Raw genomic sequence first — 20,604 nt, forward strand, 5'->3', positions numbered from 1 at the left:
TATGTAAAAGTTATTTTTATTACTGAGAAATGGTCAGGGCAAGAACTTCTAAACCCTAAATTTTTTCTAAGTATGTAAATGTCATTTACACTGTTCAATTTACCGGGTAAAGCTCTTCGCATTTTTTTTTTCATTAGTACTATCTCACTTTTGAGGAACATTTCCATATTAAGTGTAAATACTGCATTGGGGAATAACCTCTCATTAAGAAAATAGGGCCCATGTACCCCCAACCAAAAGCAGTGGCACTAATAAAATGAAATAGCAAATCAAAATCAAAGTAGAGCTTTATTTGCAGACAGAATTTACATGCGTAATTGTCTACTCGACATTTGGACTATTATAAGCATTTCACTAAACCGAACTAATTGGACAGACAACAAAGTAAAACGAGGAAATCTACATTATACACACAATATGCATATCACTACATCTGAATATCAATTACAAATCCCTTATAAAAATAAAGAACATTTGTTTAAGCTTGCCATGTTAAAGTTTAATAATTATTCACGCTCAAATTTGAATATTACAGTGTGTATTTTTGCCAACGGCTTAATTTAGCTTTGCAGTCATTTTATTGGTGGTAGCTTTACCAGTCTTCAACCAAATTAACCTGGGAATTTACCCAAGCATTTTGCCAAACTGAATAAATTGAACTAACAAAACAAGGAAATTTCCATACTTTGTAATCACAGTATGCAAATCTTCAGATAGGAATGTCAAAAGTAAATTTGGCAAATCCTGTTCGCCTCGGCTTAAAATGGTTTGTACACCTTTCTTGGTTTTCAACAACAGAAGAAGAAATTTTAGCAGTCTGCGAGTCGGTTGTGCCAACTAACACAGAGAAAACTTCAAAACTTGCCCAGCCATGTTTACGAATATGGTTGTGGTTAAGCTTGTTTTCAGATGTCAGGTTATAAGCTCAAGTTGACGACGAAAGTTGACAGAAAACTTTATTTGTTTACAACTTACAACAACCTCCACAAAACGACTCACTTGTTATTGTTTAGAGATGAGCAAAATTAAAACGATGTAATTTATAAAAATGTCTCACAGCATGGCTTCAAATAAGGAAGACTTTAAGAAGGATTCCAATTGAAAATAAGCTTATATCGCCGAGGCAACTTGTTAATTTTCATAGCAAACACCACAGCAAAAGTCACTTACCGCAAGTTAGCAATTCAGTTCGGCCAGTGTTAATCTTCTAGGCAGAAACTTGCAGCAAAAGTTGTGAAGACTGAACTGAACTAATTTTTTTGATAGATCAACGAATCAACCACTTTTTTCCACTGTGTTTACTGTTTTGTAATTTTTTTCTAAACACTGAGGCACATTTGATTTCTCTTGTTTATCACCTGACCAAATCATGTGACTTTTCTTGCTCGGTTGCACAGCGTCACATCGCATGAATTTTAAAACTTGGGACTACAGTCTTCTGAGTCAATTTGTCAGGTACTTTCACCTCCTTTCTATAGCCCTCATTAGCTTTGGTTCAGGGCATTGTTCGCTATTCTTTCACCTCCTTTCTCTAGCCCTTGATTCACTATAATTCACGGCATTGTTCAGTATTGTTTCACCTCCTTCCCCAGCGCTGGCCCGCTCTTTTTTGCGATCTTCTTTGCTACTTCTTTGCCTGTTAATTCTTGCTTTCTGTTTTTTTGCTTCAGTGCAACCCTATCTTCAAAACATTAGATCAACCTCCGCTATCGTTTGTCAACATAACAAATAGAAATGAGTTTTCTTTTCTTTAAAAATTCCACCAAGAAAAATGGCATTCTTCCACTACAAACCGAGGGTGCCTGTCTGTCAACTTATTAGCTGGAGTATGGCAGCCGTGTTGGGCGACTCCACCATCGGTGTGCGTACCTACCACGAGCAGTACCGCTAGCCATGAAAACCATGAGAAAATCCATTCATGGGTTTCCTTTTCTTTCCCATATGAGTATGGGGCTCTGCTTGGGTGCCCTTCGGGCCCCCAGAGCTCTGCTATGAAGAGCATTTTGACCAATTGCATCATTTTTAGATGGCCAAGCAAAAACTTCAATTTCGAAGTCATCTTTATGGACACAATTCAACCTGTCTCATAACACAAATTATTCTTAGACATCGTTCACTGTACATTTAAGCAATAATTTAAGTCATACCTTAGAATAAGCCTTTGCTGTAGATGACACAATCGGCCCGAGCAGACGATTTTGGCAAAATGTTGGCCTTCAAGGAGAAACGACATTTCTAGTCTTGCATTCGAAATTTCAGCAACGTTGGTGAATAAATGGACAAAAGCCATCATTACTTATTCCTTGGTTATCTCTTCCTATTATTTAATTATATCTCTTCTTTCTTTCAAAAAGAGGGAACAACTCCTGACTGAAACGATAAATGGACGCCCGGAACGAAACGCAAGTGTAACGTTTGTGGCGTCATGTCATGCATGCAAATATCAACCCAGTTCACAGTTTTAAACTGCTGCATTTGAACTTTTCCTCTCCGTTGTTATAGAAAAAGATACATAGTGAGGAAAAATGGTCAAGAAAGAAGTATCAAAAGTTGCTCTGGCTTATCTGTCAAATTTTATAGGGCGATTTTGGATTGTGAAACTACCGTTCATGACTTGATGACTTGTCACAAGTCAAGTCGTCTTCTCTGGCTGATTTCTAGAAGACTGTGTCATCTATAACCGAGGCCTATTCTGAGGTATGATCTAATTTACTGCTTTAGTGTACAATACACGATGTCTAAGAACAATTTGTGTTATGACACATGTCGAATTATGTTTAATAAGATGACTCCAAAATTGAAGTTTTTGCTCGGTCATCTAAAAATGGTGCAATTGGTCAAAATGCTCTTCATAGTTTTTCATCCAGCGGGCTTAATTTTCACAGCCCAAACTATCCATTTAGATATGGTATACCCATAGCATAGGTCTTTTTTATTGAGAAATTGGTACAGTGGTAGAATTACGACCCTCTCAAATCAGTTGAAATTTGGTTTGCACATGTATATTAAATTGTAAGTTGTATTTTTAAAATGGCCAGAAAGTAGACAAAATGTATTTACTTCAAGATGATATTTAGTTCGGAGAAATGACCAAAGTGTAAATTACAACCTGTGTGAATATGAATTCAAGGCAAGTTTCCTTCTTTCTGTACTGACCTGTTGACAATGCTCAATCATTTTGTATAAATCCCATCGGCCATCTTGGTTGATCAAGCACTACAGTATTTAGAACTTTCCTAGATTTCACCAAAATGTGAACTCGTTGGAACCTTTAAAGTATATTTCTGAAAATAGTTCACCAAAAGGGTCTTTTAAGGCAATAAAAGAAAATTCGAATTTTCGCTCCTGTCACCAAGTTCTCCATGTTTACTGGCAGTGGCTCTTAAGTATTTCTTGCTTATATCTCTTCGCAAGAGAGTCAGCCTTAGACTTCAATAATGTCGAGAGAAGAATCTTGACATCTGGCTTTTCATTGGCCGGTAAGCTACTCCAAACATCATCTGTGATGAGAAAGGTGAAAAGAAACTAAAAGACATCTACTGACAAAATAGGCAATGAACAAATGCTCAAAAGTATACCAATTCGGCTACCAATGGCAAGTGTCTACAAAACCATTGCAACCAGGTAACAAGCCAGCTAAGGCCAGTGCCTCCTTCTACTGAATACTTTCAAGGACAAGGGTCCCACTTGAAAAATTTACCATGCAAACTTCATACGCAAAGCTAAAATGAGCCCAGTAAATCTATCACTACCTAATAACAAATTGGAATTCCACCCATGCTTAAAAGCAGAAGCGTTGAACGACTTATGGAGCCTTATAATCCACAATAAATCTAGTAAATTAAGAAAGAACAGCACAACTACCGTGGCCATCAGGCCCCAGATACATGGAAATAATGAATAACCCTAGTAATTAGGACTACGGGGAGTACAACAAGGCAATTTTCGCCTTCTAAATTTTGAACGAAAAAATCCACACCGCTACATCATGGATTCCAAAACCTACAGAAAAACTTATCAACCTTCTTATTATAATTATTAGCAAAACAGTCCACGGAGTGAACCCCCCAGCTACCCTCTAAAGGGACGAAGCAAGAGTCAGAAATCTGCCTGTCATCCCACAGCTGGCAGCCCAAGCCCACAATACGAGGAGTTATTATTTTTTATCTTTTTTTTTTTTACTTTTATGGAAACATTCAGCAAAACATGACATATACGGCCAACATATACTACTACATAACGACCAATTTTAAATACACAAATCATGACACTCACATAGCAGCATGTGGAGGTTGTGTTACAACAGTTTATATTTATAAAGGTTTGTATGGGGAAAAACAGAAATTAACATTATAGCTGAAATTGTGATATTTTGGCAATAGAATTGACTTACCTCAATGCCTTGTTGTCTTTTCTATTGTCATCTTGCTTCTCAGCTTTCTCAGCTTGATCTGAAGCTTTTTAAACACGGAGCGATCCTATATAACGAGGCTGAGGTGTTCAGCCTGTCAATCACAAATCCCAATGGACGACCAATGCTCCCATTTGATTGGCTTATTCACTCAGATCTAATTTTAGCACATTGCCACGAAATTTGGTAGAATGATCGGGTGTAATTTTCTGTTTTATTTTACAAGTAAGTAAACAATGCCTTTGAACTAAATGAATGATAGCTTCCGGAGAAGAGTTTGCAAAGAAAATTGACTTTTTTTAATTTCAACTTCATAATTTTGTTCCTCCACTTGCAAAAGCCTATTATATGAATTCAAGCTGTTCACTCAAATTTACAAAATGCCGTGTCTAGTTCTTTTGATGCCAGACTATCTTTGCTCCTTTGAGGATTTATACGTTTACACAATAAGTTTGGAAACTAAAACTTGTAAAAAAACACCCAGATACAAGCAGACTGTGAAGGTAATATATTACATCTATGATAATATGGTTATTCTTTGGCCAAAGTTATCTGGAAGAGATTCGATGAGGTGAACATTGGCTACTGTTGTACTCTTGCTGCTAATATTCAGTCGACCCTTTACGAACACACGCAATTTTTTTTGTTGCGTTCAGCCATGAGTTTTCCTTCTCCTTTCTAACGTCAATATTTAGGCAAAATCTCACATTGCCATTTTTCAAGTTCTCTTGTTTCTTCATAGTACTTTTTGTTTCCAATTTCTTTGCTCTGAATATAGAACAGTTGAGGAATAACTCAGCGTTGTTCAGTTTGCAATTTGTTTGCACCATCATTACCCTCATAAATCTGAATAATTTTAAATATCCCACCAAAATCCGTCTGACTGTGTTCACAGGCTCTCCGAAATCACCTCTTAGGAGATTTGTTTTCATTCTGGGCATGCTAAGATAAATAGAAACAGATGGCTTGTTGATCGCAGGCATCAGGTTTGTTATTTTAGTTAGCAACAAAATTTGAATGTTCTGTGAAATTATTAAAGTGACAAAGATCATTCATCATTTTTGTTCTTCCAAAGGCATCTTCTAAAGTGTAAATATAAGTTTTATTTTCACTGTATCTTTACTATTTCCCTTATATTATTCTACATAAATGACTCCGTTGTTTTAGCAAAAAAATGCTATTTCTCCACAACCTCTGTTATGCGACCGTTATTTTGGCTTAACCACCATTGCACAAAAAAGCCAACAAAGTGCTTCAAAGGTGGCTTGTCCTTACCTATGGTAGGATCGCTCCGTGTTTAAGTGAGTTATGGATTTTTGGTTTTCCACTCCTAAGAAGAAGTAAAGGCTAAACACTCAATTCTGGACTGCCTGCTGCTTGAAGCCAAAAAAACCTTGATCAAAAGCATGCCAGCCGCCCCAATTCCTATGCAGAATAGTAGTAGAGAGTTAAGCGTTCCCTTTCAGTTAAATTCCAAGCCAAACTCATCTCCATAGCGTACGCTACAAAGCTCTGAATCAAAGGCAGCCAGTCATCCGCACTTAGTAATTATGCTGCCAGGACCCACCTCGACACATTGGAGACCCGAGCAGAATGCCGGGCAAACAAATTGACCCTGGCCAGGGGAAGGAAGCGCACAGTTCTCAACACAATTTTTTGTCAAATTTGGTCTTATAACTGTCCACTTATCGGTAGCAAAGAAGTTATAACATTATTTGAAATAAGTTTTCTGTACGAGGGTGCTGAAAGATTGTGTTTAGACAGTGGAGCAAAGTACATTGCACATTGAGAACTATATAAATTGTGTCACGTTTCGCTGAATGTGTACATCAAAGTAAAAAATAAATAATAACTCCTCACATCATGACCTCAGGCCACCTTGGGTCATCCACATCATAGGCGACTAATATAATCAGCTCTGTCAATTTCAGTACGAGGGATCCAGTGAAAGTTCCATCCCAATACTATTATCAGCACAAAACTGAACAATTTCCAAAACAATAACTTGCAAATCACTTTTCGTGCTCCCCATCTGTACAATTTTGCATGCATATAGACTATCAGAAAACCAGTTAACATAAGAACGACTGCAGGGCAAACAATAACAGACTTCTCCCTCCATGTGGAACTGTTACCACGTTCTTCCACATCCCATAGCTTATGACATACTTGCTCACCATTAACATCGAGGTGAGCCCTGCACCCTGTTGCACTTGCATCCGAATAAACAACATAATTAGAAATTTTAGATGAACAAATTGTAACTAATTTAATATTCAACCGATCTGAAGTAACCTTCCAAAAATCAAGTTCCCTTGTACAATATTGATCTAAGCCAGTCCTGCACAGACGTGACAGATGTGGAACAGTACCTGGTCATAATCCTAGAGATATTACCAAAAACTGCCCTAACAGGGATAATTTTACCTACAAGGGAAGATAACTGTCACAGAGACAAAACGATCACCAAGAATATTTGTAACAAACTCTGCATTTCTCAAATCAGACAAATTATTTTTAGCTAAGATAGATCAGGAACCTTGATCAATGTCGGTCAGCCAACCATCATCGAGAAATAATGCAATATTTACCTAATTAATCCTCCAGCATTTCTCGAGCAGCTCTTGAGCCATTTTGTGAATATATGGGGCTGAAAAGAGCCCAAATGGTAGAGCAGTAAATGCAAAATAGCACAATACGTTTTCACCTGGGAATCTCCATGCAAACTCTAAGTTTGGGTGAATATCTATATGATGGTAGCCACTCGTAAGGTCAAACCTAATCATGTAAGCCCCCTTTTGAACATGAGACAAAGCAATCTTCCAGTCCTCATACTTAACCCTTTGTTTAACAATAAATTTATTAATGTAGCGAAGATCAAGGATAAGGCTCTTTTTACCTTTGGAGTGAACGGATACGCTTAAGGGATTAAAGACGTTAGGTGGATTCAGGACCTCCATAATCCTGTGCAAATACAAGAGTTCCATAATAGACTGTTCGCATCACAAACGCAATTTTCTTTATTCATTAACAACGACTGATTTTATAACATGGAGGAAGATTCTCGCTCCGAGCATCATACTGGTCATCCTCACTTTGGCTGAGCTGGACTGGGGCCTCTCTTTGTTCAGCACATTCCAGGGGGAACAGGAAGTTGAGTGTACGGTTTAGTAACTTTCCTGATGCTGTGCAGACTGCACCTGCTCTGATTTCCCCGGCTGTACTTGAAATGAGTTCCTCTACAACGGCTAACTTCTAGGTACCTCATTGCAAATTTTTCTTTAGAAGTACAACATCTCCCTTACAGTATTGTGAAAAAGTAATGCAAACGAACGTTGGCAAAATTCGCACTTTTCGTGGCTTTTTGAGGAAATTTCGCGTGAAAAGAAATCTCTTCGACAATTCACGATATTTCGCCGCATTTTCGTGATGTCTATTGTTTTGATCCGCATGAACTTTCGTGCAATAGTTTGCGGTGTGCGGTAATATACTGCGAACTTTCGAGCGATTATTTGTTCTACTCAGAAGTTCGAAGCGAATTTTCAAGGGAAAACTCACGCAGTTTCATGCAAAGTTCGCTGTGATGTAAATAGGAATCATCCTTCTGGATGTTGTGTTGTCGGGGCCTGAAACATAAGCTCGATTACCAGTCGCTGTTCAGGAAAGGAGTTCAAGAGAGCGGCGGAAATTGAGCCTACCTGAAACACAGCCAGGACATGTTTAGAGATTTAAATTCGGTGTTAAATTGAGCAACTTCTCTTTAAAACTCACCTGTACTTGACTTGTACAGCTGTACTTGAAATGAGTTCCTCTACAACGGCTAACTTCTAGGTACCTCGTGGCGAATTTTCCTTTAGAAGTACAACATCTCCCTTACATGTAGTAGTTTGGGTTGAGGATTGTGTCCTGGGAGCTTTTAAGTGTTTTTGGGTCCGTTCACACAAACTCAGTACATACTCTTCAAACCATAGCTTCCAAAACACGTCAAGATGTTTCTGACCTTTACGCCACATGTCAAGGAGTTTTTGTGAAGAACTCAACTCGCTATGGAAATCTGGGTCTTGTTGTCGATCTTCTACTAAGGATGGTATGCCAGTTTTGGGGTTTAGGCTGAGGAGATTTCCTGGGATGAGTGTGAATCCAGAGCTGAAGTCAGCTCCTACATAGACCAATGGCCAGGAATTCACAACTGCTTCGACTTCTTTTACAATGATTTCCAGTTGAACCATAATGAGACAAATCTTTCCAATACTCTTTCGAAGAGACTGCTTTACAACTCCGTTAAGTCTTTCATTAAAACCACCCATCCAGGGGGCCAGTTCAATGATGAAGTTCCACTTTATGGCTTCATTGGCCAGGTATCTTTGTGTGTCAGGACTTGTCATAGAGTTGCCATGCTTCCTCAACAGTTGACTTTACTACTTTGAACTCAACTGGGAAGCATTGTCAGAAATTATCTGTTTCAGTTTTCCACATGTGGCAACAAATCTTGCCAGGCATAACAGGAATTGTTTGGCTGTCATGTGACTTCTGAGTGAATAGCCCTAACAGCTAAACAAGTAAACAGACACAACCAGACTTTTTGGGTTGCCGATGGCTGACTGACTTTCACATACAAGATAGTCAAGACCAGTGTAGGTAAAGGGGAGTGATTCTTCTATTCTTGATCGTGGATAAGGAGCCATTGTGGGCATTCTGTATGTTCTTCCTTGATGTCGTCTGCATCTCAAGCAGCTTAGTAGAACTCTTCTTAAAGATTATCTTCCTTGTATCCAGAATTCTCTTCTGATAGCTGCTAATGTGTGAGATACACCTGCATGCATCAACTTTTCGTGGAAGCTCTTGACGATTAAGCTTGTAAAGACATGGTTCCTTGGAAGGAGTTTTGGGAACACAGTATGTTCTTGGAGGTTTTCACTGATCAATCTACCATGGCACCTTAGTACTCTGTTTTCGTCCAGCTGCAGGCCTAATTGGATCTTCAGATTGTTTCTTGAATTATCTTTGACCGCATTGATTTCTGGTGTGAACGCACTCTTTTGGACATACTTCTCCAACATGACCTTTGCTTGGCTTATTTCCTCTGATGTTAGCTGTCCTTTGATTATACTCTTCTGTAGTTTTCGGATAAATCACAGATCTTAAGCACTCACTCTGAGTAGTTTGGTTAACGAGTAGTAATTTCTTTCACTGATACCAAAGGGGGCAACTGGCTTGTCAAAGGGTTGTAGGATGAATTCAAAATCAATTGGCACCCATGATGGTGTTGGCCCATGTAAAGTGCCCCCCCGGTTATAGGCTCATGTACCCATATAAGCCCCCCTCTAGCTTTCCTTGTTTTGAATTCGTTTTGTCATTATGATGTTTTCAAGCTTAATTACCAGTAGATGAAAAACCTGTTTTGATCAACATGTGTAGCTCGTTTTGAAACAGTTTTTTTATTCCGGTTATAAGCCCCCTCGAATATTAGCCCCTCCGTTTATAAGCCCACCTAAAGCCCTTACGAAGTTGTATAAGCCCAGGGCTTACAAGCGGCAGTTTACGGTATCAAAATTAGTAGGTACATATATGGGTAGAATGCTCTGTTTTTATTTTCACAAATCTTGCTTATTGCAGATTGTTTTTCCAAATGGCTCCATAGATCCATGGCATGCACTCGGGATAGTGAGGAATGTTTCTACTACAGAACAGGCTGTTTACATCCAAGGTATGAAGGGAGTTACTGGGAGGACTTGAATCTCATCATACATATGTGATAACCATATTGTGCATCATATTGACGAGGTAGATGCTACCTATGTCTCATGCAAAGAAATTTGCAGAGAGGTCCTCATGCAAAATTTAATCTAATAAACATGCACTTATTGACAGAGTGAGGGCCAGACTGAAATATTCGGCTTGAGGTTAGCACGTACGGAATGCATTAAGGTCACGTCCGGCCCGACCTCGCTCAGTCAATAAGCACTTTAGCATATGCCCAATATGTTGTTAGCTTCCGATAAAGTTGGGAATTTCTTCATTTGTGAGTAATGTCGACTTTCTTTCTGTGCTTTCAGAGTAAGTTGGTGACTGAAGTAGTTCTCAATTGCACAGTTTGCCAGGATAGTAAAATTAGCTGTCAGAATGTTCACTTCCATTACCATTTTGAACAAAACAAAATTTTGTGTGCTTAAATTGTGTCTATTAACTCACATAGATTTTGCAGTGCCGTACGCTTTTCTAGTTACGTCCAGCCCTAATACTTTGACTTATTACTTTTACGGCCCTCACACAGGACTTTTTTCCAAGGATAAAGCGCGCGGGGCCTGACGGGTCACATGATAACTAGATGCTCTAAAGACCATTTACTCAAGCTTCCTAATGCAATATTAAGTTGTACTTTTACAAGTAAGCTTAAACTCAGCATCGGAAATGTCAGAATAAGGCCAATACAAGAATACCTGTTTCTGTTTGTAGAAAAACAAAGATGACCGTTCTAAAACCGGGATGAAATCTCCACATACATGATTTACCTATACAAGCAGCAATTTGATTTGTTGTGTATAGCAGCCCTGATGTGATTCAGGTGTGACATGCATACATCTCTAACTCATCCGCTCATAACATAGTCCCATACCCATTGACTAAGAGGTATTTTTTTACAAAAAAAATTGCTCAAAAATAATATTAACTAAGGTTTAAAATGGTTTAATAAAAACTATGTAAGTTTGTGCTTAAAAAATCATTTTTGGCACAAGTTCCTTGAGCTCACTTGGCAGTGAGGTCCAATCGGTGATCGTTTTATAATAAGTTTTGTTTCTGCCCCATAAATTTGGGCATGTAACCATATCAGGTATTACAACCGAGTTGTTGGCTCATTGTAGATCTGAATGCATCAAAATGTTGGGGGATCTCTCCCTTCATTGCATCTTGCACAAGACAACACTGATGACCAAAACACCACACATGTAATGGGACCCACTGCAACGATTTCAGGGTCTCAGTTGATGTCTTTTTGACCCCCTTTTGCCTTTGCAATCTTTTTTGCAAAGCGATTTTGTAATGATTGCAACTGTTTCATCTGTGTTGTTAGACCAGGCTTATCTCCCCAGACAATATCTGCATAATCTAGGTGTGGTAGGATAAGGCCAGTAAAGTATGCTGTGCGACTTTTCTTTTCTTTTTCTTAAACCAATAGATAGGAACACTATATCCATAATTCTGGGAAATATGTTTCCTCGGCTACTTAGGGATACAACTAGGGCATCGATTGGATAGTTTTTCTTCAGTCCTTTCGCGTCCAGGAATTCCTGGCCTTGCTACATTGATCGTGAGGTATTCTCCCTTCACACTCCTTTCTGTTTCCCTGTGTTTTCAAGCCATTTTCTCGTGCAGTTGACTATGCGCAACCAGCTATGTACGTGGATGGGTTCCCGGTGGATCTCCTTTTACGATCCCCATGCATTCCACAGTGTAGGTCAGCGTGAAACAAATGCCAGAAATCCATCTGTGTCTGCAGGCTACACACCCATTGCCAAATACAATATTAAAATTACGCTTGAACTTTAGCATGAATAATTGCGCTCGACAAAAAAAGAAGGCAGTCCTAATGCGGACTGGAGTGAGATTTTTTGGGATAAGGAATGGATGGATGAGTTTTGGGACGCAAAATTGGCCTCCCCACAGAATGCAGCAGGAACGAACATAAATGACATGATCGCAAACAACATGCTTACGAGTCAGTCTTGAGTTTTCAATCATTCGCTCATTTGCAGTTATGATTCTGTGCCATGCAAATCATCACAAACGTGGCCTGTTTCATCGGGATGTGAGATGATGCTTTTGTGACATAACTAAGACAATTATTTATCTTATATGTTCACAAACACGACTTTGAATCGCCTTGGCTTTGGGATATTAATTGCTATATTTCATTTGCTGTATTTCTATTGTGTGCAAAGCTCGCACTAAGTTGGCAGCTAAAAGTTTGGCTGTTTACGAGAGTCATGTGATCAAAAGGAATTTTACTAAGATGACTGAAAACTAGTTTAGATCCTATAGATAAGAAGATTGGGTGCTAGTTGGCTTGTGCGAGTGGATTTTCTGCATCCTTTGTGTTGGCTGCTTCGCTTTTGTGTACCATTTATCTGTTTTAAGATACTTCATTTTTATTTTCCAAGCTCTTAGTTGCCAAGGTAGGTTTTTTTTGTAGCTTGTTTTGCCGATGCGGTACGTTGTCTGTTTTCATTTATGGAAAATCCAGCTTCCTACTTTCGTGTAAGCTTTAAAAATATTGATTGCAGTTGTATTGTTTATTGATTGCTTTCTTTCATCATTCCTTCAGGTCTCCATATCGGGAGTTATTGTGCTCACACAAGCCATCATATTAAGACTCGGGTTGTGGTTAGTGCAGATTGCACAGGGGCTGGTATGCTTTCGCAAGCTAAAATTTATCAGCCTGAATGTTTGGCACGCATTGCCTTATACAACGAAAGGAGTAATTGTACTTTCGCAAGCCAATATCTCGCTAGCCAACATTTATATGGGCTTGAACGGATTGATGAAGGCAACACTTTTAAGTGAGACATATTGTTAGGGATTGTCAGAAACATTTAGAAACTGAAAAAGACTGTATTGCGTTTGCATTGTACTTGCATTTTACTTACATTGTACTTGCATTGTTAGAAGTACAGTTGAACAGTGTTTGTGGATACCCTGTTGTTGCTTTTTCAAGATCAAAAGTTAGTATGTGAATCTTGGTTGAACAATACCAGTGAAGTATCAGCTTTATAATGCAAAGGATGCCTTACCACGTTTTAAGGTTCATTTGTGGAGCACATAGCACCAATTACGGACAACGATGTCGTATTGTGGAAAATTTGCTATAATTCTCTGAGCCAAGACATAAATTCTAATGTGCAGAAATTGAAACAAATTGTTACACAATATAAAATGTGGAATGAAGTGATGCTTTGGTTGACACAAATGATGTGCTACAATGTGTACATTCCATTACTTATAAGGCAAACGAATGATGTGTAGGAAAATCTAAACCCTACAATTTTTGATGTCATTGATTCGATCGTCATTTTCCGCGAATTAGAGCATGCATGAAATGGACACACACCCCAACTAACTTAAACGCTCTAAACGTAAACACTATCTAAAATCACTTGCGAGTGGCTTCCAAAATAACTAGTTTGCCTTTGAATAGTGTTTTTAAAGAGGAAATCCGATAGGAAACTGAGCAATTTCAACTTCTAGTGGACAAAAACCTTGTACCAGAATAATTACTCGGGCTTTCTGAAGGAAACACCCGAGGTATAAATTCGACTCCATTTTTTTTTTTGCGTCCAGTCACAAAACGCAGTTCAACTACAGCGCATGCATGAAATGAACCCTAGAGAACGTGGTTTAAAGTAACGGCCGCCTTCATGGAAAGTTCCTCACTTGATGAAGAGAGCAGAGAAATTTGATGGCTATTGGAGCGTTTTGGGAAGGGGCCAGTCTGTGAACTTTACAAAAGATCAATTTACAAGCGATCCTTTACGAGTGAACCTTCTATCGAGAAATATCAAACGAAACCAGCTATCTCATATTATGTTTACATATAAACACAACCGTGTATTTAGACATGATCGAGAACCCAGTAGAATACCAGAAGCTACTCTGAAACGTCTCAGAAGAAAGGGCAGGAGACTGAAGGAGTTTGTTTATGAGCGTATTCGTCTAAGCATACTGAAGTCCTCTTGGCTACGTCGTCATGTGAAGGTTAGAAGAGTTACAAAGAATGTTTGTAAGCTTCATACGAAGAGGGTAAGATTAAATAAAGTTGCACAACATGAGAAGAAGTATTTGTTGAATTGTTCTGTGAGGGTATATCAAAGGATAATTAAATTGAAGTATGGAGCAAGTCGGTATTTATCAATGTTTTCTTGTAATAGACCCATGTGTCTTTATAAGAGTCAGACACACGTATCAAACTATTGTAAATTTCAACTGAGTTCAGATATAGAGAAAAACCCTGGTCCTACTCCAATGTACATTGACCCTAGCAAAACAATAACGGCACCATATAGCCAAGCTAATGAGTTGGTATTTTGACAAAGTTCAGGACAACAATGTGTTGCAATGAGTTTATGCTCTTTGATTTACAATAACAAACAAGGCATCAATTCTGCTAATGATCTGGTGTCAATAATGAATATTGGAAATCAGTTGTATTCAAGTTTGTCTCAGTTAACCAGACAATCATCTTTAATGCAGACCGAATTACCCACACTTTTAAATGTGTTTGAGACTGACTATCAAGGCAACAAAGTGTACACTTGATCTATCTGCTACCATTGAAGTTTTAAAGGACAAGCAAGATTCACTGACATTAAAAATGAACAATAAACTTCTTAAAGAACTGATAAACGAAGATGTTCTTCATTTTGACGAGAATGCTCTAGCCGAGAAATTACTCTTCATTGACAACTTTGCAGTCGAATATGACGACAATTTCACAGTACTGTCTGTCATCCTACAAAAGAACAAGATTGAATGAAGAGACATTAATCACCACCAACATGAACATTTCCCTTGGCGACAATGATAATATATACCAGTATAGGTGTACTTTTGTTTTACGTGGGTTACATTCTGTAACTGCAAAAATGTTAATCAAAATATAAACAAGAACAGATCATCCAAGAAACTGAACAAAGAACATTGAACCTCATGTTATAACTTGTGAATTGTTCCTCGATTAGACTTATTTGTTGTTGTTTCCGGTCAATACACAGGAAAACAACACAGCATTGATACCAAATATTGAGACATTTCCATCGTTTTGTTACAGTTTTGTTATTTCCAAAATTTATGCTCTGCCAAGAGCACTCACTCTAGCTATATAATGTTGCAGTGGTTTCAGGGATTTTTGTATTAAAAACAATAATTATGAACTATTGAACAGTACTATTGCTTTAATCTACTGATTCCTGACAACTCCCCTTGGGTCAACATTTAGCAACAAACTATGACTCAACACCAATAATAGATAAAAAATTGCCTCAGAGTTCTCCGCAAGCTCCAGTGACCGGCGAAATTCGCCATCTAGTCGTCCCTGGCGCGCCAGCTACTTATAGTAAATAAATTGTGAAAATTTTTTATTTGTAACAATGTGAGCCTATCCGTCAATAAAATTAAGCATAAGAACAATATGTCTAATTTTCTCAACAAATACGTAGCGATTAAAAAATACAACTCTTATAGCTGTAAGATAAAAGAAATCTGAAATCATTCAGGCTGTGAGAATTGCCGCCAAAAACATGACGTGGGCACTGAGCTGTGACAGCAGCACTGAAATATTTGACAGCAGGGGTTAAGTTAAAGCTCAGTTTTTCCTCTGAAAATGAAGCGAAAAACCCAGAAATCGCTGTTCAGTACCAGTGATAAATTGAAAAGAAACTAGAGATGGCACAAACAAAGGTCATAAGTTGTCTTCTTTCATAAATATAATTAAAATTAGTTCTTTTATCTCCAGTGAATGTACACATAATTTAATTAGATCTTTAAACACAGCGACATGCAACGCAGTGCTTGGCCCGCACATGGAGGATTCTCAAGAACAAATAACTGCAAAGATTTCTTTCAACAAAAGAAACAAACTTTGCAAGATCTTACACAATCTTTAAACTCAGCAGCAGTAAGATGTAAGCTTATCGCAGTAGGATGTAAGCTTATCAAGCAGGGAAGTATGAATAAATACATGCACTATTTCAAGGCTTCATTATAAAGCGAAACATTTGCAAAATATGTCAAGTTTAAGTTAAGTTTGATTGTATTATTTTTATCACTTTTGAAATCATGAACGAAAAACTCAAACTACTGCAAAGGTTCAAAACGTTGAGGATGGTACGCACGCTTAATCAAAAAATTCTGAGCTTAAATCTGCGGGAAACTTCACCAAGTATTACAGGCTTGCACTTGCAACGGTTACCAATCACAAGCTTCATCACGTTCAATGAATTCCACTCCTAGCACTGTGTTAAAGCCATTCAAAACTTGTCTTTTAACAAAATAAATGTAAAACCTCAATCTAGTACCTTCAATGCCAGCAAAACTCTTTTCTCGTTTGGCTTTCTCATCTGTTTTTACACGCGTGATTGACCACAAAATGAGAACGTTTTTGACGTTTTTGATACTTCTTTCAAATTTGATACAGATGACGATGATTAACCTGTTCAGCTAACATGATACATTACATGTACGTTTTTCTCGGTGAAATTGCTTTTCTTTAACAAAAGAACAAAACCATGATTGCTTAAAATACACTGAAATGCACTTTTTAGAACCCCAATTTCAAAATTTTCCCGGGGAGGCTCCCGGACCCCCCAATAAAAGGTTGCGGTCGCCCTCCCCCCTCCACGTGGCTCCAATTAAACCACTCCACATCTTTTTATCGGAATTGTCAGCCGCCTACTCGAAGTTATTCTCCCCCTACTTCAAATTTTCAGAACAACCCTGTTGCCTTCTCCTTGCCATTTAAGGCAAATATATTACCTACTCAGGGTTTGTAAAAGCCTTGAAAGTCCTTGAAGATGCTTGAATTTAAAAATAAAAAATTCAAGGCCTTGAAAGTACTTGAATTTGAGGACTAGGGGTTGATTTTAGCAATGCTTTACCTTAAGCAATTTTCAAGTTGAAAATTACAGTACTTTCATGGAAAAGCTGAGAAATAATATTAAATCATTATAAAATTGCTTATGCCAACCATTCCAAAAGTGGTCCTTCAATTTTCTAAAACTTGGCCTTCAAAGTAATTGAAAAGTCCTTGAATTTCAACCTTTGGCATTTGTAGGAACCTACTCCTAGATGGTAATGTATCATTTTGATTGTTTTCTAGTACCATAACAACATTCATTACACTCAGCAGACAAAAGCACAAAAGTAGAATTATTCATGACTAGCAATAACAAAATTGCGTGACAACAGTGACAATCACAATGTAGCAGTCCCCTAAAGATAACTCCAGATGTGCAATATTGAAAGCCCAAGTTCACGCAGCCAGGCGTCTTGTTTCAAGTATATTATAGTCCTTCTCTAAAGGCTAAACATATAAATATTTGCCTGAAATAACACCAAAAACAATTTCTCATGGAAAGTCGAGGAAATAAATTTCAAAGTCTAGAGAAATTGTGCAAACACAGGGAAAATTTCATCATCAGTTTCACTTCACCAGTACTTTCAAGTATTTCATACGAACTTCAACATTTGTTTTCGACATTTCGTGTTGTTAGAAATGACTTCTTTCGAGGAGATATTTAAAACAGTCACATAGAAGTTTGCAATACAATGTAAATAATATGAAGGTGAATTAATCAACATGACACGAGCATGGGACAAAGAAAAATTCTGAGTCCCCGAAAGGAATCGAACCCATGACCTCCCGAACACCGGGCGGGTGCTCTATCCACTGAGCTATGAGAACTCATGGAGAGCAAGGTCATTTAACTGAGTTCATATATGATAGGTGTCCGGGTGTATATGATTGGTGACCAAGCTTAAAATTCACCATCTTTATTAACTTATCACTACTCATGATGAATTTGATAGGGTTGATCCTAGCAGTATGCAGGACACCTATCATATATGAACTCAGTTAAATGACCTTGCTCTCCTGAGTTCTTGTAGCTCAGTGGATAGAGCGCCCGCCCGGTGTTCGGGAGGTCATGGGTTCGATTCCTTTCGGGGACTCAGAATTTTTCTTTGTCCCACGCTCGTGTCATGTTGATTAATTCACCTTCACATTTCATTACCGAGCTTAAAATTCACCATCTTTATTAACTTATCAATGCAAATAATGTTGGTACAAAGTTTTTGTCCACTAGTTACTCGAACTTCTGGTGGATTCCCTCTTAATAGTGTTAACAAGGCTAAGTGCTTTAATAAGGTCAACAAGGGTCAATTCATGCCTCTCAGGTTCGTGCTTTTAGCTAATAGTGGGGAAGCAGGAAATGCAACAGTGATAGGAACTCAACTATATTTCACTTTGGTTCAACAGCGTTACAAACATGGCAGTCATGTTGAGCGAGTCTTTGAGCGGGAATGAAAAACTTGTTTAGTACTGTCCCGAGTAGTGACGTAAGCAATGACGAGACCAAATACAGTAACAACCGCTGACCAGAAATCACTCAAAATTAACAAATAACAGATTAAACGAATAGAAATGAAATAAACGTTCAAAGTCACTATTTAAACTATTTCACATCCTCCGGGGGCACGCAAATGTCCTTAGCTCAGTCTGCAATTCTTCCCATAGCCCATCGTGCTGAATCTCTTTGTGGTCTTCTCACAGGAGTTGGAGTTTCTACTGTGGTTGCTTCGTATTCTGTGGGATACTGTATTTCCTTCGCTTGAACTTCTAGAGGATGCAATCTTGTTATGGGGCGGTTTGTTCCATTGGCAGTACGTAAATTGACAGAACGTACAAGTCCATCACAACCTCTGTTAATGGATGTAACAAGTGCTAGTTTCCAGTTTACTCTCGGGTTGTCATTGTGGATTAGAACTACATCGCCAACCTTCACAGATTCCATGTTGATTCCTGAACCTTTGTGGCACTCTCGGAGGGAGGTGAGGTACTCGTGACGCCAACATTGCCAAAAGTGTTGAATCAGTAAGGTGACGCGTTTTGCCTTCCTCAGGAAATCTATGTTTGCTTGCTAGGTGGGATCACTCACTTCGTCCCTCTCTAATAGTGGATGTGGTAGTGACATGATTCGTCGGCCATAAAGTAGATGCGCGGGGCTTAATGCTTCTTCATCCTTAATGTCCAAGGAAACATAGGTCAGGGGGCGATCATTAAGAATTGCCTCCACTTCAACAACAATTGTTTGAAGAGTGCACAGGTTGACTGCAGCTCTGCCGAGTACCTTCTCAATGCTGGACTTGGTAAGACCGATGAGGTGTTCCCAAAACCCGCCGTACCAAGGCGCCTTCTTTGGGATGAATAGCCATTCAATACCTTCCCTAACGAGTGTTTCCTTGAGCGCATGAGATTGAAACAGATCCTTTAGGTCACTGTTCGCTGATAGAAATGTTGAGGCATTGTCCGATATTAGTTTCCTTGGAAGAGATTTGCGACTTGCAAATCTGCGAAAGGCGAGTAAGAAGGCTTCAACAGTCAAGTCTTCAACAACTTCAAGATGAATAGCCCTGGTTGTTGCACAAGTAAACAGACATAATTATGTAGACCTTTGTTTCAATTCCAGCATTTCGAACATACAGAGCTCCGGTGTAGTCCACTCCTGTGACCTCAAAGGGTTGTGTTTGTTGCATTCTTGACTTGGGAAGGGGGGGTGGGTCTGGTGCATTGTAGGCTGTTCCCGAAACCCTTCTGCAGGTTACGCATTTGTCAATTAAAGTTTTGACATGTTGTCAGCCAGAAGGAACCCAGTAACTTTGACACAGGGCGGTGAGTGTTGAGTTGAGACCTGCATGAAGCTGCTTGACATGGGTGGAGTGAATTACTAGATCTGTGAAGTGGTCTTTGCTTGGTACAGCAGAGGAAATTTGGCATTGCCACTTAAAGGTGCGTTGTGTATCCTGCCGCCACAACGTAGAAGACCACCGTCATCAAGGAAAAGGCGAAGTTGACGCACCAAAGTTGTACGGTGTCATGACTTTGAGGGGAGGCTGTCAACTTCAGCATGAAAGACAACAGATTGACAAGTCTTCACCCATTCCGTCATTGCTTGATCATATTCCATAGCTGTAACTGGACCTTGTTGGCTGACTTTCTTCTGGAGAAGCTGTACAAATCTGAAAACATAGGCTGTAATGCGTAGAAGCCTTAGCAAACTGCTGAAATCTGATGGATTGATCAGGCAATGAGGGCCTTGTTGTTGAACTGGAACTGTGCTGTTTGCAGAAGGCCCATCAGTAGAGGTTTTAGGGGCTGATAAGTGGAGAACCTCTGTTGTAGGCCACGAGGGCCACTGGGATCTGTTTTGCAACCAGGTGGGACCATGTTTCCACAGTGAAGAATTCTTCAGTTGATGTGCTGTTATCCCTCTTGTGAGAAGATTGGAGGGGTTTTCAGTTGTAGAGCAGTACTTCCAGTTGGGAATAGATGTCAGCTTCTTTACTTCTTGGATGCGAGTGTTGATGAACGGCTTCAGCAACTTGGTGCTTTTGAGCCAATGAAGAACAATTTGGCTGTCAGACCA

At 38.9% G+C, this 20,604-nt stretch overlaps 2 protein-coding genes and 1 pseudogene across 4 annotated transcripts in view; 1 reads left to right on the forward strand and 2 right to left on the reverse strand.

The window, feature by feature from the left end:
* The window catches only part of LOC145492341 (putative serine protease K12H4.7), a 125,390-nt gene that overhangs the window by 81,610 nt on the left and 23,176 nt on the right, over positions 1 to 20,604 (forward strand). Inside the window, exons 8-9 of one of the 3 annotated variants that reach the window (XM_081471781.1) lie at positions 10,028 to 10,118; positions 10,700 to 12,795. In XM_081471781.1, coding sequence (XP_081327907.1) covers positions 10,028 to 10,118; positions 10,700 to 10,704 — 96 coding nt within the window. In that variant the 3' untranslated portion in view covers positions 10,705 to 12,795. Of the gene's footprint in view, positions 1 to 10,027; positions 10,119 to 10,699; positions 12,796 to 20,604 lie in introns of those variants that run through there. The other 2 variants (XM_081471782.1, XM_081471780.1) reach the window with 2 other exon arrangements.
* The window catches only part of LOC145492299 (uncharacterized), an 83,125-nt gene that overhangs the window by 43,303 nt on the left and 19,218 nt on the right, over positions 1 to 20,604 (reverse strand). The window lies entirely within an intron of this gene.
* Positions 12,969 to 19,620, reverse strand: LOC145492653 (uncharacterized; annotated as a pseudogene).

The sequence above is a fragment of the Orbicella franksi genome, chromosome 7 (genome assembly GCF_964199315.1).
Source record: "Orbicella franksi chromosome 7, jaOrbFran1.1, whole genome shotgun sequence".
Taxonomy (NCBI): Eukaryota; Metazoa; Cnidaria; class Anthozoa; order Scleractinia; family Merulinidae; genus Orbicella; species Orbicella franksi.